This window comes from Frieseomelitta varia, unplaced genomic scaffold, assembly GCF_011392965.1.
Source record: "Frieseomelitta varia isolate USP_RPSP 00005682 unplaced genomic scaffold, Fvar_1.2 scaffold_532, whole genome shotgun sequence".
In the NCBI taxonomy this organism is placed as follows: domain Eukaryota; kingdom Metazoa; phylum Arthropoda; class Insecta; order Hymenoptera; family Apidae; genus Frieseomelitta; species Frieseomelitta varia.
This window is the reverse complement of record NW_025110293.1, coordinates 35,152-63,037: the sequence shown is the minus strand read 5'-3', so window position 1 is coordinate 63,037 and position 27,886 is coordinate 35,152. Positions and strand designations below refer to the sequence as shown.

At 29.5% G+C, this 27,886-nt stretch overlaps 2 protein-coding genes across 13 annotated transcripts in view; one reads left to right on the top strand and one right to left on the bottom strand.

Moving 5' to 3' along the window:
• Window positions 1-27,886, bottom strand: part of LOC122533490 (nicotinamide/nicotinic acid mononucleotide adenylyltransferase 3) — a 47,626-nt gene that overhangs the window by 2,419 nt on the left and 17,321 nt on the right. The window contains exon 5 of one of the 6 annotated variants that reach the window (XM_043663277.1): window positions 1,197-1,236. The exons of 1 other annotated variant lie outside the window; for it this stretch is intronic. In XM_043663277.1, the coding sequence (XP_043519212.1) occupies window positions 1,212-1,236 (25 nt within the window). In that variant the 3' untranslated portion in view covers window positions 1,197-1,211. Of the gene's footprint in view, window positions 1-1,196; window positions 1,237-8,629; window positions 8,769-14,483; window positions 14,714-15,155; window positions 15,178-22,629; window positions 22,660-27,886 lie in introns of those variants that run through there. 4 more of the 6 variants (XM_043663271.1, XM_043663276.1, XM_043663279.1 and 1 more) reach the window with 4 other exon arrangements.
• Window positions 16-26,550, top strand: LOC122533491 (ABC transporter G family member 23-like). Of its 7 annotated transcripts, XM_043663281.1 has the most exons (16): window positions 16-616; window positions 8,143-8,352; window positions 17,064-17,208; window positions 18,460-18,704; window positions 19,047-19,224; window positions 20,223-20,316; window positions 20,704-20,895; window positions 21,783-21,865; window positions 22,275-22,506; window positions 22,847-23,027; window positions 23,304-23,419; window positions 23,498-23,568; window positions 23,664-23,752; window positions 24,414-24,590; window positions 24,838-24,924; window positions 25,231-26,550. In XM_043663281.1, the coding sequence occupies exons 3-16, from the start codon at window positions 17,105-17,107 to the stop codon at window positions 25,440-25,442; spliced, it is 2,061 nt and encodes a 686-aa protein (XP_043519216.1). In that variant the 5' UTR covers window positions 16-616; window positions 8,143-8,352; window positions 17,064-17,104; the 3' UTR covers window positions 25,443-26,550. The 7 variants fall into 7 exon arrangements, with proteins under 7 accessions (XP_043519216.1, XP_043519217.1, XP_043519215.1 ...); XM_043663282.1 differs by lacking the exon at window positions 8,143-8,352 and having other exon boundaries at window positions 17,070-17,208; XM_043663280.1 differs by lacking the exon at window positions 8,143-8,352.

Sequence of the window (27,886 nt, the reverse complement as noted above, 5' to 3'; positions counted from 1 at the left end):
GTTTGCCATGGCTCACTCAAGTAGTCAGGTGTTCGACGGTGCGACGATCGGACGCTAAAAAATTTTGGCTCGCATGGAAACGCATTTTGACTCGTGGCCTAAATTAGCGAGACTATTTTGGAAATCGATGATCAAGCAATTTTCGATTGACAAGTGTGTAACGAACGGTCGTCGTACCAACTATACTTTATCGTGACTATCGATATATTTTTCGATATATACGTGTACATATATATTTCACTGTGGTTTCGTTATGTACTCAGTATTGCCGGCGTTACTCGCGGGAAAAGATTAAACTTGTGGAGCAAAGAGAAAAGTGTTCAGTGCGAAGAAATTCGAGAAAGTTGCGCACACCGCGAGAAACATTTGACTAAGAATAAGAAAGCAAGAAATAAAATATAATACGTATTTTTGTGACGTTTGTTTCTTCGAGTAACATAATTCGTCGATCGCGTTTTTGTCATCGAGCTAGAACGCTGGGACGTTTTCGGGGAACGATTAACAGGACGATACGAAGTTCTCGTGATTGTCGAAGGAATTGATCAACTAGGCATTGGCGAGGATATTCCATTGTTTACGTTTTACTTTCGAGAATCGAAGAATCGTCCCCGGCGAGGTAAGTGAACCGGAAGTTTGGCTTGTTACCACTAGAATGTCAACGAATTCACTTTTCATGCGAATAACGCGAACGCAGGACGAATAACGGATATTATGCAATTACATTCCTTTTGCCGTTCTTCGCGCGCGGGGAATTGACATTACGGTTTTGTAACGGTATTTGGGAGAATAATACACAATTGTCATGAGAGATAACGGTAGCCTTTAGAAAGTGAAATAATTACATATATGATGTAACGATAATTAGACATGTTATATATTATTTAACATGTTGTTTGTATATTATATAAAATACTGTATACTGTATTGTACAGTATACTGTATTGTACAGTATTGTTACACTATACTGTAATTACAGAATAATGAAATAATTAATTAAATGTTGTGATCGATCAATTAAATTATGTTAGTCGAGCAGCTGATTTTCGCGAGTCCCACTTCGACAAAGAAAGTCTTGCGACGAGTAATTAGGAATTATTTTTGATACACCACACGAATATTAATCTTTTGAAAAATACTTCAAAGTTTTACTGGTTTCAATCCTTTTGAATTCTTCTTCAATTTATTCAAAATTTCCATCGAATTTCCAATGACTATATATGCACGAAACATTTTTTCCTGTGGAGATAAAAAAATAATTATTTATTTATTTATTGTAGGCTGTAGTATAGAAAATAATTTCTGGTTTTGAGAGATACGGTAGCTGTTGTATAACAGTCACATTACACAATCCTATCCTCAGTTTGTATAAGATCGATCTATTTGCATCTAAGTTTCAAGAAACGATCCGTTACAGTGTTCTAACGATTTTACTTTTCAGTAAAAATCTTTATAATTCTATAGTCAAGTTTTCTACAACCAGTTAATCAACTTTTCCGGCAGATGGTGTGTAAGGAAATTCTGAAAATTCTATACAATGATTTTGTAACTAACAATCGATAGAAATCCAGTTGAAATTTTGTCCTTATGTAGTTTCTTCTTTATCATTATCCTATATTTGAATTTCTTATAAAAATCATGGAATACACGTACAGTAGAAAGTAATTATCTTATTCAAAATAAAAGTAATTATCTACTGTTATTATAGTAATAATCTTATTCACGAAGTTTAGATGTTCATGGTCATTATTTGCAAAGCTGTGTGTGTACAATAATTATTACCGTTAGAAATAATGTGTAGCTTTCTCTTGAACGGAAATTATAACATGTAATATTATAACATATAAGGAAGACAAATATTTATATACATAATTAGTATACACGCAAAAGTGTAATTATAAGTAAAGGGATAATAATTAGAGATCGGAAGATGTCAAAATTAATAAATATATCATTTTTTAATATTTTGGGGATTAGCACAGGACCCACAAAATTCTGTTTCTAATATATTTTAACAATTAACTTATATAACAAACTGACATCATTAATAGTATTTACTGATTTCTTTTTTTTTTTTTTTGTACGATTTTCTATTCCTTTCACAACGTAATGTTTCACAAGTTTCGTCAGTGATGGAACTCTCGATCTCCAAAAGACCGTCAGAAAATGTTACACAACGAAGGAATCAAGGAAGAAACTAGCTAATTAATTATCTAATTCACGATACTTAAGATGGGAAATCACAATCTCGGTAGTATGAAATTTAACGCTAAAACAGTGGTCCATTTGATTATACAATTTTGACAGGTTTCAAGATAGGGACGTAATTTCTGAAATAACTCTTAAGAATACGTTGCATAATAAAGAGTAAGGAAGAGAATACTTAATCTTCCACTATAATTCGCACTTGAGTCGCACTGCATTTGCAATTTCGTGCTAGTAATAATTACCAAAAGAGCATCTTGAAAGAAACGAGAAAAAGAATATGATTTATTATTCAATTGACAGTATGCAACTGAGAAGACCGCGATTATTATTCATAACCGTAAAATTCAAAAGCAAGTTAATGGTTAAACTGATTTACGACATGACAACGCATGGTGTTGGAAGAATATTTAAATTCATTGCAAAGTAATCATGCTCGGAATTCGACTATCTAACTATTGTATAATGTTTATTCTGCTTATATTCAACGTTGTCTCAAAGAAAGCGAGAGTACAAACTCGCACATTCCTTCCTCCCCATTCGGAATCGCTTTATTCGAGTCAAAAAATAAATCGAAAGTCATCACATAGAGTTGAAAACAATTTGAAATTGAAATTTTATAGCTGGAATATACTTTTATTTTCATTCATTGATTTCCTCGTGCATTTTTATTTTCTTTTGTTAATCTCCTTTTTCCAGGAAATAGCGTATATTACAGTTTTTCTACTTGTTTTAAATTATGTTCAACTTAGAAAATTTTCACATTTTTGCTCTTTCGTTCTGAATGCTTAAGAGATAGATTTGCGCCAAGTTCTTATAATATCGATTTAATTTTTTAACATATTAGAATGCAAAGTATATATAGAATGCAAATTAAGTATAATAAATACAACATAATAATGTACAATAAAATGATGTACATGTAAAAATAAAAAAAATTAACAACGTAAACTATGAAACAAATAATACATATAATATATTGTATAGCAATGCATACAATGATGAAGTGACATAATGAAAAATCATCAATATGGAAATTATCAATAATGGCATGATGAAAATAAATTTTGAAGTATATTAATCGAACTAATCAAACGTAAATTCATTAGCCAAAGTAAATGCATAAATAAATGGTCAAAGATATTAATATACTAACTTATTAACTTACTAGATAAATAATTAATTACTAAATAAATGAATATTCAAAACTATCAATATATCTACTAACTTTTACACCAGACTAATTACTCAACCGGGTTAAATTGGTAGAACGATTGATTTTTAGTACTTGTAAAAGATCGCTGCTTTTCGCGAAAGAATTAGCTGGAACTATAGATAGTAACTAAAGCGATCGTTAGCTGCCAGTGATGCTGCCTGATCCATCCTTTCAACGCGAATTTCTCCGCCGCGAATTTACTTTCTACACTCGTCTATTTTCGTTACCCACTAGTCACATATGTAGATTTTGCGGCCATGTCTTATCGTTTTACTCTGGCAGTAAGTTGCTCAGTACTGGCGTAAAAAAATGTTCATTCAAGCTAATTCATATTATTTATGTCGAAACATTAATTTACGTATGTATTTCGTACGAAGGGTTTTAATAGGAAAGGTTAAAATAGGAAAAACTGGGGATTGTAATATTTCATATTGTTTCGTTGCTAAGTATGAAGTGGACTCATTTAAATGATTACATATGTGTCTCATTTAGATCATAAATATTCATTTAAATGAATATATGACGAATAATTTCAACGGTAATCTTAATCAGCTTGAATATATGAATTTATTAATTAATAAAAATTATTAATTCGATAAATATTTTAAGTTTAATTCTATAAAATTTGTGGATGAAAAACAGGGCTAGTATGCCTTCTCTCGAATTTGAGATTAAAATATCTTCTAAACTAATTGTTTCTACATAAATTAACATTTTTTTATAGAGAATCTCAAATTTCATTTTGAAATGATCTTGAATTCCTCCTCCTACAAAAGAATTGTTATTTATAAAACTATCAGACGTTTTCTGCGCATTAAACAACTTCTTAAGTAACTTTATTGCGCAATTATGTTAATAAGAAAGATATAGAAACTAATAAAGTTACTTTTCGCATTGAACATGCTTAGAAGTTTTAGAAGAAGCAGTCTTTAAAATTAAACTTAAAAGTTGAATTAAATACGTAATACTTTATGGAGCAAAGAATCTGTGAAAAGAATTGCGTTATAAAATGTATGTTTGGATGTTACAAATATCCCTCACGTATGTATGTGACGAATTTCAAATATTTAAAACAGAGAAAGATTAATTTTTGACATTTTATAGATTTTATTTAAAAAATTTGTTACTCATAATTATGAAATTTCTAAAGTATTGATTATGTAACGTTTATTGCATTTATTTAATCTCTTGCGCTGAAATGACATGATATACACTTATTGAAATGAGATTTATCTGTTAGGTGCGTCAATTGAATTTACTGTTTAAAGCAATCAAGTTCACTTCGAATTTTTTTGAACATTGCTTCTATTAAATTAATTTCCAGAGCAAGAGGTTAAAGTACAATCTTAAAAAAAATCTATATACAATTACTATATACTTACAGTAGAGTGAATAAAACTTTGAATCATTTAGGTGGGAATTTTTTAGCATGAATTGTTTCCATGAATTTCATTCAATGTTAAAGGAAATTTTCATGATCATTTTTTTCCTGTTGAAAAAAGTAAATTTATTATTCATAAATCTTTATCGTTGATTCTACGCAGTTCCGTATTGCTTTTTAAATTAAAATCTTGTACCTTATATCACAGATTTCTTTTGCAACGATATACTGAATACCTAATGTGCATATGAAACAGTTTAATATGGAAAAATATTCATTTTGAATAACATGAACTATTAAATGAAAACACTTTTCCTTGTATGAACTTATTTCATAACAAGGAATGATAAAAAAAATTTCCTATTAGAATAAAACTAATAAAATAATAAATAAATAACAAATAACAAGTTTGTCTAAAAAATCAGCTATGTCATAGATTATTATTCGATTTCATATCGCATTTCAATTGAACTACTATCATAAGTATACATCGTGAGAATTATCATACGAAAAATATATGTATGTATATCCATTTGACGTAACTTCCATCTGCCTCGACCTTTACTAAAAATGTCATTAGTCACATCAAACATGATCTTGAAATCAATTTCTTATTGAAAAGCTTGCCTCTTAAAATGGTTTTTCTAATCGAATTGCTTTTTCTACTTGATGATTGAATATGAATAGCTCTTTGAAATCTTCAAGCATAATTAACTCATTTATTCTCAAACAATGCTTGGGACATCTTCGTTGAAATAATTCTAAGATTTGAATGTTAAGTATGTTTTTGTAACATATCTTTCGACAGATATAATTTCAGAAATGACCGTGGTTAATGGAAAATCCATTTTATCTTTATGAAAAACAACATTATTAGGCTGACGAAAATCTTTCGACAGAAAATGAAGCGTAATTGATTTTAAATGGATATTCGATTGCTAAAAGGCATGGAACAAAGAAATGCAGAATTAATAGAGAAATAGAGAATAAATAGTTAAATTTGTACGAATGTTGTAATTCATGTAAATGTAACATCACAAAAATTTACAGAATCCAAATAATTAGAATATTTAAAAATAAAAATAAAAAGAAATAAAAATAAAGTGTGTTTAATGAAATCGCATTTAGAAATATCCAAAAAGATAAAATTATAATAAATATTTGTATTTATTAAAAATAAACAACCACCTTTAACAATATTTAAAAATATTGAAAAATGTTCAAAAAATATTTATGAAAGATAAAGATTCACGTGTCATAATTAAATTTTAAGAATATTTCTAAACATTTGCTCCAAATGATATTTAAAATATCCAAAGTAAAGTATTTACAATAAGTTATAACTAGACTGTGAATTTTTATGCACTTGTAGGAAATTTAAAAATGTAAAAATGCACAAAATATTCAAAATACATATATACATAGTATAATATTCATCTTAATATTTATTGGACAAAACAATCCTATTTAAGTCGCACGTTTTTAAAATGATACTCTCAAAAGTATAAATTTGCACAAATATCTGCTGGCTAGGACATTTTCCAAGTTTCTTCTTTAGTATAACATTTTCTTTTATTACGTCGTAATATTCTGAATTTGCCATGGCAACAATGTTTGCCGGGAACTCATAACCATACTTCATAACACTTTCTTCGCAACGAGGATTTTGTAATGAAAAAGCCTTGAAATCGAGCATGGTGAACGTTTGCCACGTTCTACGAAAATACGATGGAAAAGTCCGATAGGAGGGCAAACGGTGACGAAAATACCGGTCCGATAGACATTCCGTGGAACTTTATACGCGCTCTAGTTGGTTGCACATACTAAGAATTATATACGTATATGTACGTTCACTCGAAATGGAAGTTCTCATCGTAGTTATGTAGTTGCGAATGGGGACAATGACATCGCGATTACAACGCAAATTGCACGATATTATCGTGGCTTAGATGGATTCATCATAAATTCATCATTAGAACTTCGTATATATTCCTGGATCGAATGTTTCTGATTGAATGACATTTTTTTTTATTCGCTCGTCTGTTAATTAATTGCCAGTATTAATGTTTAACTCTTTAAGAGCTCGCTGGATTGAAGAATCTGTGCCAAAAACAAAACAGTTTTGGCTGTTTTATTATCCTACTCTCTTATTACAACTTTTCTTAATTGTGTAATTCTAACATTTATAAATTTATACGAAATATTATTTCTGCAGATTTTTAGTTTTGTACATAAAGGAAATTATACATTTGAAATATTTGAAATATTGCTTTGACGTAAAGTATCGATGTAAATATTTATTGCTATGATTGAGCATGGACTTTAAACAAAAATGGACTTTAAACAAAAATGGACTTTAAATTCTTGCGCTGGAATAAACGTGTTACGAACATCGACTGAATTTATTGTTCAAAATAGGCAAATAAATATTAAAAATAATAAATACAAAAACTAATGTTTTTGAATATTTAATGATGCATGAAACTTCGCAATATTACTTACTTATTGATGAGAATCATGATATATTCATGAATATATTTCTAGAATATATTTCGACTGTCTGTTAATTGTAGAATTGGCAAGGATATGCTTGTATAAAGTCCAAAGTTTGTACGTGTACTTAAACACGTGTAAATTATCATACTGTTTGTCTTCCCTGTTAAATATGTTCATAGTAATTTTAGCATTTGAATTTTAAAAAAGCTATTTTCAATTTATCGCTTTGCGTTGACTTGCTTATATAAATAAGTAATTGACTGTTACACTGTTATTTTATTCTCGTGTGCTCGGTTGTACACACTTACAAAAGACGAAAAATTTAATGAACAGTGAGTTAAAATGGTTATGTTTATAATCTCTTATACTTCTATTTTTCTTATATATTTATAGTTTTACAGTATATATATTTTTTATTTCTTAGAACTCTTATTATGATACATATATTATATGGAATAATGAAAAGGTCTATTTTATACAACTATAAACTATACATCTATATATACATGTATATGTATATGTATATATTTTAAGTCAATATATTCACTGTATAATTATTATTAATTCTAATTTAATTTACTATATAATAATAATAATTATACATTACACATATCATATATTTATATATACATAAAATTTATAGTTTTATAAAATAGACCTTCAGTTGTTCGTTGACTGCTACAATTAAAGTATAGCAAAGTTTAATATAATAAATTCTGGAAGTTAGTAAACAAAGAAAATACAATCGTTCTCAAATAAATAATTAAATAAAAACGTAGTAATAAACCCCCGCCTGATCACTCGGTTCGCAAGTGGTAATTTAACTTCACACAATCTCGGTCTTCAGACCACATTCTTTGCAACCAGAACCAGGACCAGTTTCACATATATCAACATTTAAGTGATCCAAGTGCATGCATCTATATACGGATGTTCTACCGTTATAAAGGGATCTTCCAACTGGATATGCCTCTATCTAGTATTTGCAACATGGCAGCCGCACGAAAAAGTATAACTTCAGCACAATATTCTTGATTGCTCCTTGGTAATCATACTCGTAAGTACTTGTTTACTTCTCAGTCTCTCTGCAATTTTTGAGTGCTTCGAATTTATCTGTGATTACAAAGAAAAACGCCGGATGTTACGTAGATTTCACTCAAGGTATTATCATTTAAAGTTCCTAACGCCGATTTTGTTCTTCCTTCTTTTCTTTCCTCTGTGATAATTTACAGTTTGTTCGTACTGCTATTCGTTACCCACCGATGGCAACTACAGCGAAGACTGTTGTATTAGTAACATCTATAATACGCAGCATTTAATAGACTGTACCGAAAAAAAAATTTTATATTTTACATTTTTAAAAAAATTTCAATGTCAATCCATTTTTCAGGATTAGAAATACTTCGTAAATTACGCACCGATATATGTTGAAAGAGTTGACACAATTTTAAGCTGAATCTCATATTATAGTATCTATATTAATATTACAATATTATATATTATCTTATAAGATTTATAAAACATATTGCGATATATTTTATAATTATATAATTATTTTAAATTAAATTTTAAATATATGTAATATTTTCTTCATTTTATACATTTCGCGATTCTCGTGTTATATACTTTCGATTCGTATTAAAAAAACATCCACGCGATCCTAGGCTAAATTTTCTCGTTGAATATTTTGTACCAACCCAGCAACAAAATTTCTATCAGAAGTTATCTCTATTTCATTTGGTGTACGATGTTCGTTCTTCCAAAAGATAAAAATTTCAGATAATGTTCTTCGAGATAAGGCTTGGAAATTAATTAAAATATCTCGCGATCAAATATGGTGAAAGTGTTTGTAAAGTGCGCGTTAGAACGGTCTTTGAAAAAAGAATCAGACAGAAATGTAGGAAAGTATAGAGCCAGCCGTACACGTCTGTTATCATCGAATAAACGGCTCGTCCAATGTGGAAGTTTCACTTTTTCTTGGATCAACTCACGGCCGAAGAAGAAATTGCGGCTGCACTGCGTTCCTCTTTCACGGACATGCATTGAGACATTTGATTGGGATTACTTTTGAAAAACGATATATAGAAATTAATCGAAAGATTAATGTTACATGGGCTAAAATTTTACTATATTATACTATGTATGTTTTACGTATATTATATTAAATATACATACATGTATCCCAGTCAATCATATAGTCAATAATATAATGAATCAATTATACAATACCATCAGTTGTAGAAGTCCATATACATTTGTCAAATTTCAAATATTCAAAATAGAAAATGATTTTATGGAGTTTAATTAATTTTAGTTAATATTTGATATTTAATATTTATAAAATAATGACAATATTTTTCAGCTTATTTGTTGAATACATTATGTCACATAAGATATTTTGCAATTTATATCTCATTACGGTTCTGATGAAATTTAAATCGTCATTACATTAATCATAAATTTAAAAATATATATAAAAAATTACAAGATGTTTTACACAAGTGTCAAAAATCAAATTATTTACATATAATTCATTAAATTTCGATTTTAGTATTCATTATATTCTAATGAATATAATGAGTACTAAATTAATTAATTCAGATATTATTTTAGTCGTGCATGAAGCAAATCTAAAAATATTAAGAAAAATTACAAGATATTTTATTACACAAGTATCAAGGATCAAATTATTTACATAGCTGCAATTTATTCTATGAATAAATTCCAATAATAATAGCGATATCACCTTTAATAGTTATTACATGCTTAGAATACAACTCACGTGTTGTATACTAATTTTTTTATTAAATGCATAGTCATTCAACATATCTTGTCAAATATTGAAAACTGTTCTAGACATTTCGTGGAATTTTAATTAATTTGTTAGTTAATATTAAATCATTTTTAAATTGGCAATGTTTTTTACACTTATTCAAAAGAATATATAAATAAATCGAAAACATAATTTTATGAATGTTTGCAAGTATAAACTAAATATATTCTAATTACAATTATAATCATAATTATAACAAGAACACTGTTTTGTATACTTTAATGTACTCATAGTACAGTAGACTTCGTAATGTTGTTCTTGTCACTTTATTTATATTTCTCAGTTAAATAAAAAAAAGAAAATAACTCCCTCCCTGGGTTATTCGCCCAGTTATACTCCCTAAATGAAAAGTATGAAGAGATCATTTAAGATCTAATATTTTACGAGTTACTTGAAATTCGCAGTCAATTCTCAAATATTTAACCATTATATTCTATATGTGTCATAGTCAAATACTACTTTTCAATATTTCTTATAAGTATATTCATAAATATATAAATAAATCACTTTCGTAAATGTATAAATAACCGACTTTCATAAATATATAAATAAATACAAATATATATATATATATATAATATTACTAATATTAATCATTTCAGTAATTTTATTTAATATTTAATTGTATATCAGTTATAAGAATTTTCTCCTTTTTAAATTCTTACATTCACCAAAAATGAAAACACACAAGTTCCTTTTTTTAATTCACATAAAAATATCTATAATATAATACAATTTGAATTACGTGTTACTTAACAAAATCTGAAATTAAAATAAAAGATACCAATATACATGTACCAACATATATATATCATATTAATATACGTATATCACTTGGCGAGATTCATATTTTACACACAGAATTTACGTATTTCACTCATTGTAAATGTGTTCGTAAAAGAAATTACATCTAGTTTCAAATACGTTTACAAATTGGACATTGAAAACGGACTGTATCTCAAAGTTCCTCGATTTCTCGTGCAATATCGTTGTTATTAGAGTTACAAGAGCAAGTGCGTTATAAATTCGTGTCACACGATTACGATAATGTATATCGAAGTTAAATACACGGAATGACAAATAGGTAAGACCACCGCACCGAAGTAATTGATATTTAACGTGAGCACGAATCGAATGATAATACCAGCAGTTCGTGTGAAAATCTCTTTCGTATCCGACATTAACTGTTTTAATGTCATTGAACTCCTGTACCACTACTCGCATGACGATCGGCGCAGTGAATGCCTTTGGAGCAGAATAAACATTATGGTGGCTCGATAGAATTTATAGATTTAGTAACTCTGCAAAATGAGTAGTTTACTTTACTGATATTATAGATTTACAAAGTGGCTTAAAATGATACTCGAATCTTTATTATAGGGTAACATTTATGAAATATAATATAAATATAAATCGTTTACATCTACGCACGTAATTTATTTATTTCATTTTCTTTCCTTTGTTTTATACAGGCACGTGCAAGACATTTTGAAATTTCATCGACACCGCTTAATATGATTACGTTGATTCCATATTCGGAAAGACATAATCATTTATTTCAGCTAACGGGATTTGGAACTGACTGCACGAGAATCGATGAATGAATGCTTTTTCTCTTTTCCTAAGGCACGAGGTGGGTTGTTATCTCAATAAATCAAAACAATGTACAACATCGGTATTAGAAAATAAGATATTAACATAAAAATATCAATTAATATAACGTAGATAAGCTAGCGTAGGATAGATAGCAAAATTTCAAAAAGTCTACTGCGTAAGAAATAAATAAGTGCATCTCGCTTTTGATTTTCGAGCGTATTTAAAGCTTTCATGGTCATTACACTCTGAATAATGTTCTGCAATCCGAAATCCAAATCTAGTTTCCTATAATTTGAGAAAGACCTAGCAATGTATATAGAAAGCATAACTAAAGATAAAAGATTAGATTTCCAGTTTTTTTAACGGATCAGGACGTCAGAACATTTGACAGTAAATGGTGATTTTATCTTGGCCCAATAATCAGACTGAAACGAAATTTTGAAGAGGTGGAAGGAAGAGCAGGATAAGATCGTGAGTACAAAGTTTTAACTGTCTTTATTAATCTGTGAGATGTTAATAAAGAACTTTAAGTACAATATGTATATTGATTTATGTAGATATTGTGACTGTGTTAGTCATCGTTGGTGAATGAGGAACTAGTTTACATAACAGTGACATCGACCTCAGTGTCTATAGGGTGTTGTTGTTAAAATCCAACATCAATTTTCATCAACAATACATCGAATTTTGCTCACATATTTTGCCGTTATTAAAATTGAATTAGATTAGGTGCAAGGTCGGGTCAATTATTTTGAACTGGTTGTCGTGAGGTGGTCAGTCATCAGTTAACTGTAAAATGTTGTTGGTGAAACTCGTCGATGTTGAATTTTAAGTGCAGCACTCTATAGATCGCCATTACGTCATCGGTTACTTGACAGTTCACGGTGACGACTACTACAATGATGACAGTCGTACGACAAAAAAATGATTTGTATTGGTAACGCCTGTTATGAGCAAAATTCAATGCATTCAAAGTTTTCTTTATTAATATCCCAGAAACTAATATATACCACAGTTAAAAATACAATCTTCTTTCCTTCTCCTCTCCTAAAATTCTAATGGATATCATATTATATTCTTACTTTATATCTTCTCTATGATTTTACCAGTTCCAAATAATTATTTTTACTTCACTTAAGCATGATGCAAAGATACAATAATCACATTTACAGTGACTGTTAAGGAAAACATTTTGAAATTTCATTAACGATGCAATGGGAGATGATTATAATTTGAAATCAATCTGAAAATGTATATAGGTAAACGTACAGTTAGCAAAAAATTAATATACAGCATGAGTAGTATTTTAAGCATTTAATATGTATAATCCTACTTAATATACAAGTTTATTGATATTAATGGAGTTTAAATATACAGTACTTTTGTGGTTTGTATAAAATACGTATTTGTATTAAAAACATCTCGTAATTTTTATATATTTTATATTATTCTGTACTATTTTTAATAAAATGATTTAATATATAAATATGAAAACGTATTTGTATATTTTCAAATTTGTTTCATACTTGTATAATGTTAATGAAATTTCAAACTGTTTTATTTAACGTACACAAAATATTCATACAGAATACCCTATTGTATTCCTATCATATGTCCCATCGTCTCAACTATTCATAAATATATCGTGAGCAACTGTAGAAAAATACAAGACTGGAATACAAGAACTTTAAAAGGAGAATCCTAGAAAATTGAAATTCGAATATGGAGAAAGAAGAAATTATTATTTCACGATCAAATACTGTTAAACAATTTCTTCGATGATCTGCACACTGAGCAAGGAAACAGGTCAAATCTATCAACTTTTTAATTATTTTATTGAAATGCGCGGCGTTAAACGAACTTTCTACATTTCTGTGTCAATTGTAGAAGCGAAGCTGATCGTAAGCGTGAAATATGACACACCGTCCAAATTGATGTTTCTCACGGTCCTCAATCATAGAATTGAAAACGAAAAAGAGAGAATTGAGAACGTCAGAAAGAGAAAATTCTCACAGCAAATCCAATTATTGAATTATGCAAAAAATAGGCTGCTGCAAGAAGGAATAGCGTGTCTAATGCAAATGGAAGAACAGCGTCGATGTCCTTGGCGAAATTCTTTCTCAAGAACCACATCTATTCGATAGTACGCAACCGACGGAGCAAAGATCTTTTAGAATAGCGAAAGATATTATCCAAACGAACCATCTTTGTTGAACACGTGACGTATATATCGATAATTTATCTTTCTTCAACTATAACTGAAAGTTTCTGTCATCTACCTTTTTTGATATTTTTCTTAATAATTCAGAAAAGAAAACTTCCAATGAAGGTCGAAATTGAAAGAAACCTGCAATAATTGATAACGTATCTCTAAATCTATCCTCTTTCGAAATATTCTGCTTTCAAACGATAAAAGAGATTAGTGAAACTTTCACACGTAATTAAAATGTGCTTAAAATATAAATAAAATATACTTGCTTCAAAATATGCTTCATCTCAGTATATTCATTTCAATATGTTGTCTCTGTAAAGTTGATGAGTTTGAAATTGAATTAAAACACAAATAAATTACACATTCATCGTGGTGCACCATGTATTGCTGCAGAAATGCTTCGAGTTGCATTCAATATTTATCTGCGAAACATTTAACAAATGTAAAATTTCCTGTGTATCACAAGAGTTCTTCAATTCGATAAGGCATTCCGTTACACAGAACCAAACATGTACATGAATTTTTTCACAACTTGATTTATGACATGCCAGCAATACTCGTCACAATGGACGTGGCATTTTCCGTTTCGTTCCCCAATGGCCGGGCATTTCATAAATCCAAACTTTCTAAAGAAGGCTACCATTCGTCCAAATTTTCCAGGACTTGTTCCAGGTTTGAGTATTTGGGGATGATTTCCGTAGAAATCTGGATTTTTCGACACTGGCTTGCTTATCTTGCTGTTAGTCCCATCAGTTCCCACAAATCATCCATGTTCTCCTGTGGATTATGTGTTCGATAGTTTAGTGTGTATCAGATATGTATATCTATACTGATACAATGAACAACAATGCGTTTGTTTCTCTAAGAGTGATTTTTACAAAAAATTTCATCAATACCTTGAACTGTTATAATGTCGTAAAAGAAAATCGTGCAGTCTCATTTTAAAGCGTAAGGCTTCTACTTTGACTGTCCTAAGTTGTTTTATTTTTAAAAATATTTTTGACATCACGTAGAGCAAGAGAGAAAGAGTAAGAGTGCTTTTATTCTCGATCAAACACGCGACTTCGGGAAATTTGCAAGTAACTGACTTTGTCTTCGTAGGAAATATTGGAAATGACGGAGAGGATCTGACCACAGAGTGGGGGAAAATGATAATTCTTTCAGTTATGGAACTTTAACCACTCGGCATTTACTCCAGAACCGTCGAATCGAGAAGATCGCCATCCTCTTGAAATCAGTCTCTAACATACAAAAAAATAAAATAAAATAAAATAAAATAAAATAAAATAAAATAAAATAAAATAAAATAAAATAAAATAAAACAAAATAAAACAAAATAAAACAAAATAAAATAAAACAAAATAAAACAGAAATATAGAAAATATAAAGATAATATAAAAAATATATAAAGTATCCAAGGTGCGATATATTTTTATATACAGAGTGAGTGATCAGAGGAAAGACGAATAGGTGTATGAGTGAGGACGAACGGTGACAGGTGAGCTTAATCGAGTGCAAAAGTGAAAATCGAGAGCGAAAAATTGAGAGTAAGAGCGCATCAACTGGAGTCCGTGTTGCGAACAGATATACAGAGTGTTCATTTTAATTAGAAACGATAGGATATCTCCCGAAAGATTAAAATTATGAAAGAAAATGTTCTGACAAAAATTGTTTAATTCGAAAGTGAACATTCTGTAATGTAAATGTAAATGTAATTCGTCTTTTTGATTCATATGCGTCGGGAATGGTGGGGAAGATTCGAAGATCAATTTTGTTTCTTTTTTTTTAAATGGAATCATATAATTTTGAATATATTATTTGATTCATCTGATATACGTTACACTGCGGAAACTAATTATACAATAATTTGATGCGTAAAAATTCATTTTTGTTTCATAGATTTTTCTTGTTTCAGTTTTACAACACTTTTCAGTTTTTTGAATTACATAATTATTTCCGTTTCACATTCATGTATATAAAATTATTTGACTTTGTCTGAGTAACTACAGTCGTATATACATTCGTGTTTTACAACTTTTACATTTACATTGTCTCGCTTTTTACTCAGTCTCCTTCTTAGAAGCATACTTCCAAGAATACAAAAAAATTCAATGAAACTTCATTTCATTTAACACATTGTTTAGATAATAGCGGCTCATTGACTTTTTAATTTATTTATAGGTAATAAGAGATAGTAACAAGAATAACAGAAATTGATCAATTATAATTTTTACTCAGCATTAACTAGCTCGTATAAATGGGGTTCTATTATATAAAAAATTCGTTGGCCATGACCAGAAAGAAGATGAGCCTATTAATAAGCTTTGCTAGAATTTCTGTAGTTTTAGCTTTATGTCTAGTAACCGTTACTTCTGACTCTTGCTAGTTGATGATAATTCAGTATTTATACTGTGTAAAATAATGTAAATAAGGGAAGGAAAAGAGAATTTTTTATTTAATTCGATTTCTTTTACTATTCTAATTATGAAGAATATAAGATACAACATAAAATTAAATACTTTAAATTTTACTTAACATGATGTAACGTAATTGAATGAGTGTTTAGAAAAAGAGAATTTGTTCGAAAGTTAAATGACTAAAAACACATATTTCAGTTCTTTCAATATTTCGACATTGAACAGACACACTGATTGTGAGAGTTATTAACACTTAGAAATAATATGTCTCTGCAAGATTAATCTTCAACCACCATCAATTTTTTCTTTTCTGTTTATATCATCATTATTATTATTATTATCATTTCATTGATATTAGCTGGCCTATTAATTGTATATGTTACAATTAAATTAAATTAAAAATTTGAACTCCAGTTTATATATTTACAATAATTTCGAACTGTTCAAACACTTATGTACGACAGTGTATGTTACACGAGCTGCTGTTTTAACTGCTATATTGAGCAATAAATTGTTTTTCTACTTTTCTCGTAAATTTTATAAAAAAAGTGTGACGTACGTCCGTTTTACAGACATCCATTCGATCGTTAATGTTATACTCAGAATATAAGTTGCTACAGTCATCTGCGACGCAGCGAGGGTTAATAACGAGTTGATATCTTTGAAACGCGTTATATATTCGTGACTATAGACATAATTGAAAATTCTAGTTCCAGATTGAAAATCGTAGTTCAAATCAAAATCTCGCACAATGGCGATGGAAAATGCGGTCATGGTGCGGAATGCCAAGAAAGGATACGGTGCGGCGGTCACTATTTTGAATGGCTTGAACGTGAACGTTCCTAGAGGCTGCATGTGAGTAAAACATCGAATAAGATGCACGTCGCAATTTCTTGTGTCGTATTTTAAGAATTTGCAACAGTCAACACCTCATTATACTTTGATATTCGAACAAACACGACATTTTAGCAATAAACGTCTTTTTTTGCATTAAACTGTTCAACTGCGCTATTACATGCTTGACGTACATATGTTTTATAAGTGCAAAAAAAGCTAGGCCAGAATAAAATATTAGATCCTTTAGTAGGATTTTATGTCAAGTTGAAATATTAGATCTCTTAACAAGAGAGTTTAATAAATAAGGAAGAGTCACGCAATTGTTTAAATTACGTTTAATTACACGAGACATCACGTGAATTATGTTAATTGGACGTACGATTAGACGATAAATCAGTGAGTGTGTCACTTATCATAATTTATCGTTATCGTAATAAATATGTTGAAAATAATATTTCTACGAATTGAGACAGCAAACAAAAATAATGAGAATATACCATGAATGTAAACATCCTCGAAGTACGTAACACTGTAGAATTATTTTTACGCTAAAAGATTCAAGTAATTCAGTTCAATCAAAGGATGTAACATCTGACAATTTTCTTAATTTCCTCGTATTACTTCGCATTTTTGTATTACACTTCAACATTATTTCTCTTTTGGTTATATTATCCACATTAGAAAAGTAATTGCTCCAGTCCTCTTATTACAATTCTAGTCACGAACAAAATATTTTAATGTTTTTACAGGTGACTGAGTTGTTACAATTCACGATAAAAAAAAGTATCCTCATTTTTGCACTCGTTACATAATGATAAAAAAAAAAAAAAAGAAATAATGGAACGTAAAAGTAGAATATGGATATTTATATGATCTTTTTCTTGTAAATATGATTGCGAGACAAGTTCTAGACTAATTATGCATATATAATATTTATGCAATTACGATACGATGGCTAGGATGCAGATTCTATGCATTTATGGAAAATTGGAAATTGCAAGAATGTATATAATTTAATGTACAAAAACGCCAACAAATGTACAATAAAGTATCGAAAATCAAGTGAAATATTATAATACTTAGCAGATAAAATGAATTTTTGTTCTTAGATTTTATTTCTTTAGGGATATTTGCAAACATTTTAAAATACATCGACTATTCTTACGTGTTATTTGGGATGTATGCAGATGTATCATTGAAACTGATGATAGCTTTTCAAATTTTTCCACTTCCTTGTTATAATTCCTACACGTGTATTGCTCTATACAGATACAGTTTATTGGGAGCTAGCGGCTGTGGAAAAACCACTTTGCTCTCGTGCGTGGTCGGCGTGCGAAAATTGGATAGTGGTGATATTTGGGTGCTCGGTGGCAAGCCGGGAACCAAAGAATGCGGAATTCCAGGACCTCGTATCGGTTACATGCCGCAGGACGTTTCGCTGATCGGCGAATTTTCCCTGTTTGACGCGCTTCAATTCTTTGGGAGAATCAGTGGCATGGAGAATTACGAAATCGGTAATCAAAGAATTTACACGTGCTTCTCGTTGTATTCGTTCGTTACAAACGCAGAAAGAGTTGCTCGTCGTTCAATTGCACAAAATTTAACCCTCTGACATGAAACGTGCTGTCGCGCTGATCAGACTTAGGCATAAAACTTGGGATAAGAAATAACAATGTGTCGTTACTTTAGAAATAATTTAATGGGGACAGTAATTTTATTTATTGTGAGCCTTTAGAGGTGCAATCTAACGATAATAAATAAAAACAAAATCATGAGTATCGTGTTTATTAGGGCATTAATTCATGCCACGAATTAATGCGAGGAAACATTAACGAGATTGGGAACGTTGTGTTTAGAGGAAAGGTATATTGAACTGAAGGACTTGCTTCAACTACCACCCAGAAATCGTTTGGTGAAGAACATGAGCGGTGGCCAACAGAGGAGAGTATCGTTTGCAGCGGCTCTGCTTCAGAGGCCCGAACTGTTAATACTCGATGAACCCACTGTCGGTTTGGATCCAGTTTTAAGGGACAAGCAAGTACACTTTCATTTACTTCTATCTGCAGGAGGGCTTCATGGAGAGAAAGGGAAGTGGGAATGTCGATGGGAATTTTGCGTCGAACATTTTTTCGAAAAAAAATTTGCTGAATTTTACATTTCTCTTTTCCCTTCATCTGACATCATAGCTGGATATCGCTCGGTGACAAACATCATTGTCGACATTGGTCATTGTGCAAAAAACACGATTATCTCTAGATTGGAACAGAATTTTTTGTATTAGCAATCGATACTTTGTAATAGCAAATTTGCTCATGAAAATATTTACATATTTATAAGGACTTCTTATGAATATCGTCAATCAGGATACTCGAACAACACACGCTACGACGAGTTCATATTACAAAAATGATAATTTACTACATACTGTATTACATGTACATATAAGTATAAATAATTAGACACGTGGTGCAGTTGCATTAAAAGTTTCTATTTCCTTTCGACGAACGTTTTATATCGATTCAGTGATAATTTTTATACCTTCAAATGCTGATAGTAAATTATATTATAACATTATATACTTCGTATAAAGTATCTATTCATTTGTATAATATATTAATATAAATAGTATAATATATTAAATATAATAATATTACTAATGTTTAATTATAATTATTAATATTATTATATCTTGTATTACACTATTAGTGTCAGTGTGGTGCACAGACGTCCTTGAAGAATTAACGTAACTTTCTGACAATGCAAGTGCTGTCCACACACAAAATTTGTGGAAATTACACATTTTTGTTACGAGTTACAGTGTGTGTGTGCTCAAAACAAATTAAAATAAGCTTTAATTTCAAAGAATACGAACGACAAATAATACAATGTTACTGCATCGCGTGCGTTGATAATAATTTAAACGTGACTAAAGAATGTTGTGTTTATTGTTCAATCGCGTAACAAAGATTTTGTCACCGTGCAACACGTGAATAAATGAAACAATACTGTAAACGGGAAAACCCTTTGCACAGTATCTGGAATCACTTGGCGAAAATCACGAAAGAAGAAGGAGTCACAGTTATTATTACTACGCATTACATCGAGGAAGCAAAGCAATCTGATCGGGTAAATTTTAAATCAAGATTAATGTTATTTTAGCAAATATTAATATTCGAAGCGAAGATAAACGAATACTTTGCTAGAATTCAGATTCTATTCGATGCTCTTTCTTCTTGTTTCTGTTTAGTCACTTAAATGCAAGTTTGCAAATATTTAAATATTTTTAAATGTAATTAAAAATGATAATACGAGCACTGAATATTGAAAAGCAAAAAGTCGCTAAGATCTTTGAACACGAGTGTATATGGTAATTATTTCTCAACGTTGCATTAGTTAGTCTTTTTATTAATATATTGCCTATCTGACGTTAGCAAGTCATATATGTCCATGTATACATGGGCTTGGATTAGAAAAAGTATAAGAAATATGAATAATGCTTAACATCACTTTTAGATTGGATTGCTAAGGAATGGTCAGTTACTGGCTGAATCATCACCAAACGAGTTATTAACTCGATTTCAAACCGACTCTTTAGAGGAAGCTTTTTTAACTTTGAGCCAGCAACAACAAGAACAGAGTCGACAAGAAAATATTAATTCGATCTCTAGCCCCTCCGGAGGAATCAATCCTATTTATAATTCGCAGGTGAATTTTTTGTAATATTTTAACATCGAACGTTCGGTAATATCTAACAGGAACAAATGGTTTCTTTTCACTAGACTACCGCACGTATTGAATTGCGTTATTACACATTTTACATAATTGCAGAGAGAACTTACTAAAATATAAAATTTTACTAAGAAAATAACACGAAACACGTAAAATTTACATATTGCATTTCTAATTCCATGATAAGTCAATATTTCATTTATGAATAAAACAAAGATATCTTAGACACGTGTGTTTCACAAATTGCAACAGCAAACAAAAATGACGGGGATATCTTGTTACGCTGAAACAGAAGATACTTTAAAGCATAAAGAGAATATAGTTAAGTATGCTTAGAAAGTAGAGGCATTTCAGTAACTAAAAAACATATAATATTCTGAAATATTAAATATGTAATATTTTTAAGTATTATGATATTACATTTTTAACATTTTTAAGTTGTATTCTTAATCGGGCACTTTTATACGAAAGGCTGGATAAAATTACATACATAGATGCAAAAAGTATACATAACACTTGACACGGGAAAGAACGAGCTGAAGATTAACATGTTCAATTGATACTTCTGATTACAATTTATCCTTGCATTTGTAGAGATACGAGACTTTTGAATTGTCTTCGATTTTCGAACTTTCTATTTTCTGACACAGTTCATTTAATCGTGGAATTCTTACCAGGAAAAATATTAAATTATTAAGAAAAAGATTAATCAAGATATTCTAATAATACTAAAAATATATTAACAGGGAGAGATCATAAAAAAAAAAAATATTTCCCTCGTTCCGTGTGTAAAAAATTTTTTGTCTCATTTATTCTCCGAATTCTGATAAATATCTGGCATCAATTTTACTAACGTGTTTCAGTCTCGGAAGTATCAAAGCAACTGGAAAATAAGATCTATGGCGTTACTTTATAAAAATCTGCTTCAGTTTATACGTCATCCTGGGTAAGTATTGCTATATTTGGCTATTAATAGGTTCTACTTCTATAAATATTTTGGATAAAATATTCCCGTATACAGAGATTGTCCCGAATTTGAATGTTAGCTAATATTCTCGCAACATTATGCAAGAACTCTGACCGTTCGATCGCAAACGTGTTAAAACATTGTTCGCGAATAACGAAATTGTTTGTAATTGTAATATTAAATATCGTTTGTAAATAATGCTAAATGCGCTTTCATTGCATTTTTATTGTAACTCTCGCTGTATTTTATAAAAGTTAAACATTCCGTCCAATAGAGACAGATTTATGTGTGTACAAAAATTTCGTATGGCAGCCAATGTGTTAACAAATATCGAGAATCAGAAATTAAACGATTTCAAATAACAAACGATTTCTTTGTTTGTTCTTAGGGGATTCTTATTTTCAATTGTTTTACCGTTTCTACAAGTGTCGCTATTCTTTAATACGATCGGTCTGGAGCCGAAAGATCTGAAACTGTACATAGTGAACGACGAGGCTGGTAAATGTTACGGACAGAAATATTTGGGAAATGTTACATACTATGAGGAAGATCGGACGTGCAAGTTCATCGATCTCAGCTGTAGGTTCATAGCTGGAATAGACGAGAATATTTTGGAAAAGGTACCTAAGAAATATAGAAGAAAAACTAGTATTATAATTCTTACTCATAGTTTGATTCTCTCTCAATTCTTATATTTATAACGAACATATTTAAGACCAAATTGTCATATTTGTGTCAATTGTGTCTCCTTTTATTAACCCTTTGAATGTTCACTGAAATTACCATATAAAATGTATCAGACATGATTGTTCAATATTGGAACAATCTTTTCTTTTAGAACAAAAATCCATCGCGACTATAAAACTAAAAATTACTATATTTTAGAAGACTGAGATACATTGGAAAGTTAAGAACCGATTGATAGAATGAGACTGATGGGTGATTTTATTTGATTTTCAGAAATTCTACGATAATTACGAGCAGGCGAAGAACAGATTAAACAACAAGCGCGATGCCGTTGGAATAATGCATTTCAAAAAGAACTTTTCACTTGGCATGCAGGAGAAGATAGAAAACATGGTTAGGATGTCTGACGATCTGATTTCAGCGGCTGCGATCTACGTAACGCTACACACGCCAAGTATGTGATAACAGTATAATAATCGGCATCGCGCAAACATGCATATAACGTATATAATATTAATATATGATGTATAAAGCAATATTATAAATATGTGTTAAATTATAAATTAAATTATAAATAATTTCGTCGTACTCGTACAGATTCCGTACGATAAGTTAACTTTTCCAAGAAATACGTGCATTAATTTGCATAAAATAGTCTGCAGTGTAATTACAAAATTAAATTTATTATATAACTGTGATTATTTTTCCACGGTTCTGATCAACGTTTCAGACAGGGAGATTGCTTTGTTCGCAACACAAAAATTGTACAAAATGTTCAACAACGACTTTGAAAAAATTGTAGAAGAATGCGGACTTCATAAAAAATATGCGCATTTACCAATAAAGGTACGTATATCTAAAAAGATCAATACTCAATTGCCATAAGATATCAGGCCATACTGCATATATGTTTTGATGTTGCAGTTCGAAAAACCGATTTACGGCAAGGAGGATCAAAATTACGGAGAATATGTCATCCCAGTGTTCCTGCTAACGTAAGCTCTCCTTATTTCTTTCTTTTCTTTGAAATTATAATTTTCCATGGCAGTATAATATATGTCATCGCTGCGAATAAATTCTGTTTCTTTAGATTGCTATTTTTCTTGCCAACGTCTGTTTCTTCAAGTACAATTATCACCGACCGCGATTCTGGTATATGGAATAGAATCTTAGTTCAAGGTGAGATTTTAAATGGATCATAAATCTTTCTATCAACAACGGCAGGTTGTCGAAAATAATTTATTCAAGATTAATTTAAATAACAATGTTAATGAATTCTATGTTAATATATTTTTCAATGTTAATATATTCTAAACGTGGAAAACATATGAAACTGTGGACGTAATACTCTCGATTTATCTCTTTTCCTACGCTTTTTATCTCGTATCACCTTGACCGTGATAATTTGCAACTTAATAGATTGCATATTTACTGAATGATACCGTATTTATAATATAGTATGACTTTATTGTAACAATTATTATACGTGCAAAATAACCTTTGTGTAAAAATCTAACAATGAATTATCAAATCATTGCAATTATAAGAACATAAAATAGTTTAATATAAGGAAAGAGATTTATTACTATTAAATATTCTGAACTGATATTAGAATATTCGAATAATGGAATTTTGGATATGGAAGGCTAGTGTTAGTTTAGAATAATGAATGACTTGTATTACTAATTCAATCATTATAAATTATTTAATTATAATTAGTTAGAATCATTACTAATTCAATCGTTATAAATTATTTAATAAGTATTATTAAATAAGTCACATATTACTGACACTTAAATAGTTTAAAATAATTACTTTATTCGTATTCAATATGAAATAGGTGTCACTACGGCAGAGATCTTACTTACTCATCTGATATCACAATTTATAATAATCGTGATACAAGTGTCGGTGGCGTTGATTCTTAGCTTTGGACACTACGATATGGATTGTGAAGGGTCAATGTTTGGGATTATTGTGATAAGTACACTCTCAGCACTGTGCGGAATGGTATACGGTAAGCATTCGAATGTAAAACGCATCTTACATAATTGCATATAATTTACATTGTAACTTGAACTGAAACAATTTTGTCATAAAATATCCTCACAGTGAAAAATTAAATTTAAGCTCAACGTGACTTGAATTAATAATTTTCCGACAAAGTACTTTCACATTAAATTAAAATTAAAAACTAAAATTTAATACGACTCGAACTAACAATTCTATGGTCAGATATTTTTATAGTAAAAAATCATTCGTAGGATTCTTCATATCAATATCGTGCTCTTCTCACGTTGTGGCCAATTACGCGACATTAGGATCATTTTATCCATTGGTTCTTCTTTGTGGTAAGTAATTAAATACAAGTTGGAATTACAATTAGTTATTATTAACTAATAGTAGCTTCATTTCCATGATCAAGCGAATATCGATGATTCTATCAAAGTAAACGTATAGAAATAATACATTTCTATAATAATAACACCAAAGATTAATTTATGTTAATAAACCAGCGCATCACGTACGAATAATAACTTCGATCCTTCGTGAGATATTCAGTTAAACGTCTTATATAACATTTTATTTTTATTTTTAATTAGTGGAACACACCGTTTAATTTTTTATTCAGAATACTTATTCTAAACATTTTCAAGGATTGATATGGCCAATCGAGGGAATGCCAAAGGCTCTTAAATGGCTCAGTTTAACGTTGCCTATGACAATACCAGGTAACGCACTGAGAGAGATCATGCACAAGGGAACTGATTTCGACGATCCGAACGTGTACTCAGGATTTCTAGTGATCAGTGCGTGGATTTTCGGACTTCTATTTATTTGTCTGTTTCAATTAAAAAGAAAAGGTTAAATTGATAGGAAAAAGGAAAAGGTTAAATCGAATGATGGATTGAAGAGAAAAGTGAGGAAAATATCTTTTTTCACAAGCCTCATAGGATTGTCCTCTTTGAAATTTATTAATTATTGCGTCAGTTTGTAAATGTATCTATGTATATAGTAGTAAGGAAGTATATTTTTTTACAAATTGTAAAATTTTAATGTCGTGAAAATGCAACGAAAATAGTGCAACTCAAGAAAAAAGAAACAAAAAAAAAGAATATGATTTTCGAGTTATTGTTATAAGTGGACTGCGGATATTTATGTTTTTATGTTTTTGTGAATATAATTAAAAAGATAAACTCCAGTAAATATCAGAACTTTCGATGTTCTGTACATACTTGCACTGTATATAACTATCTGTGCAAATTCAAATTTTCCATAAATGCATAAAAATTCGCAGTTTACATAACTATGGGAATATTGGAGAACAGCTACACTAGATCAATTTATTTGTTTTTTTAATTTGGCTGGTTCATCATGATTTGCGTGACATGGTGCAGTATCTTATAAATGTGTTTTACAATATATATTTTATACCGAGTATCATTACAAACATAAAGTGAAAAGTATATTATTTTATACTGCGTCGTTTCTGCAAAATAATTTCTAATTTTATCCAAAAACTGCTCAGTTCTCCCGGAAAACATACGTTTCCGAGTTGTGTTGCAAGTGTACGATATGTTTAGCCAGTAAAAAAGCGAAAGTCCGTATTAGAAAGATCATACGCGTAAAAATAGTAAGCATGAAATTCCTAGTCTGAAATTTTTATACTTTGAGAAAATAAAAATACAACATCAGTGTTATACTATGTATAAACACAACACAATGTTGCATAGGTTGTTGTACATATGGTAAATGTTCAATTATACTATATTATCAGCAATACGAAAGATAGATATATATATATATAATGTGAAGAAGGAAGAAAGAATTGCACTTAAAGCAAAACTGTTTTTTTATTGAGTACTAATTATAGAAATGAAAGGTAAGAATTTTATACTTTGTGAAACTAAAGAAAAAAAAAAGAAGAAAGAACATGATTTCAATTCGTGTTACTAACTAGAATACTAGAACAATATGATCTCAGATTTTCGGTTTCTGCAACTGATCAAAGGATATGGTTATTTGCGTAAAAGTTAATATTGATAATGTAAAATTGTGCAAGTCTTAATTATTTTAATGATTTATATATAGAATATTTTAGTACGTATTAAAAATCAGTTCTAATATTAATGATGCACTAAGGATGATAATGGTACATTGTTTTTGTTCGTTTTATCTTTTTATTGTTAAATTTCGAACATTTAAAATAAGAAAAGAAGGATTTTAAACATTTTCTGGATTTCAATTAATTTAATTAATTTTTAAAATACTCGTGTTTCTTACGTTTATTTAGACGAATATATAAATAACTCGTGGACACGATTTTACGAAAATCTATTACCTATAATTTTATCATATTTCTGATTGTCTATATTACACATTTTATACAATCTAGTAATTATACAATAAACTTCGTGATTTTTTTGTTCGTATTTATTTATATTTTCCAATAAACGAATAAAAAATATATCGCCATTCTTTTTCAAATCTTATATCTTTAACGTGTAAATAAATTGCATATCAGTAAAATGCTTAAAATCCTTATCCTTTAATTATTTTTAATTTATTTTCAGTTATCTATTTTTATTATTTTTAATTATTATTCTCTAAATATTTGAAATTTGCATATATACGTATGTAAACTCTCGTGATACTATGTGTGATGCACGATTATCATAATAATAAGAAAGGATCGCGTAGTTGTTCAGGTCATCTATTTAGTATATCTTAATATATGTAAAAATGTGCACATTTTATAAAAACGTCACAACGTAAAAAAATTCGATATTTGTGGAAAACTCCGACTTTTGACGCAAAGAATTTAATCTGCGTCAATGTAAATTTTTTTCTAATCGTATGAGAATAGAAACGTGTAAAATAAAATCGTAAAATAAAATCTTGCATGATTAGAAGTCAAACAAATTATTACCAGCAGACTGCGATCAATCGTTTCGTAGACTGTGGATTTTTATGTAAATTTATATTCTTGAGAGTAAAATTAAAAAACTAGAATTTTGATAGAAAATTGTATTATACGTTATATGTTACAGAAAGTTCTAGTATTTTATATATTATTTATATTTATATTTCGGACAATTTTGCACTTTAATTCATTAAGATTCACCTCCGTGATATTACGTCTTCCAATGTAGAAAATTTTACATATATAATATTTCTTACATATAATGTCTCATGAAAATATTTGAACACTTACAGTAGAACTTTCATATATGTACATATTGTATATTATGTGTGTTGTCAACATTGCATTGAAACAAGAGTATCACGATTATATTATATGGTGGAATTTAC

What these genes read in the sequence shown, in the direction of transcription:
- LOC122533491 (XM_043663282.1), top strand. Translation starts at nt 17,105, where the DNA reads ATGGCGATGGAAAATGCGGTCATGGTGCGGAATGCCAAGAAAGGATAC. An exon ending in ACTGTGCGGAATGGTATACG is followed by an intron (nt 24,591 to 24,837) that starts GTAAGCATTCGA and finishes AATCATTCGTAG; the next exon opens with GATTCTTCATATCAATATCG. An exon ending in TCCATTGGTTCTTCTTTGTG is followed by an intron (nt 24,925 to 25,230) that starts GTAAGTAATTAA and finishes AACATTTTCAAG; the next exon opens with GATTGATATGGCCAATCGAG.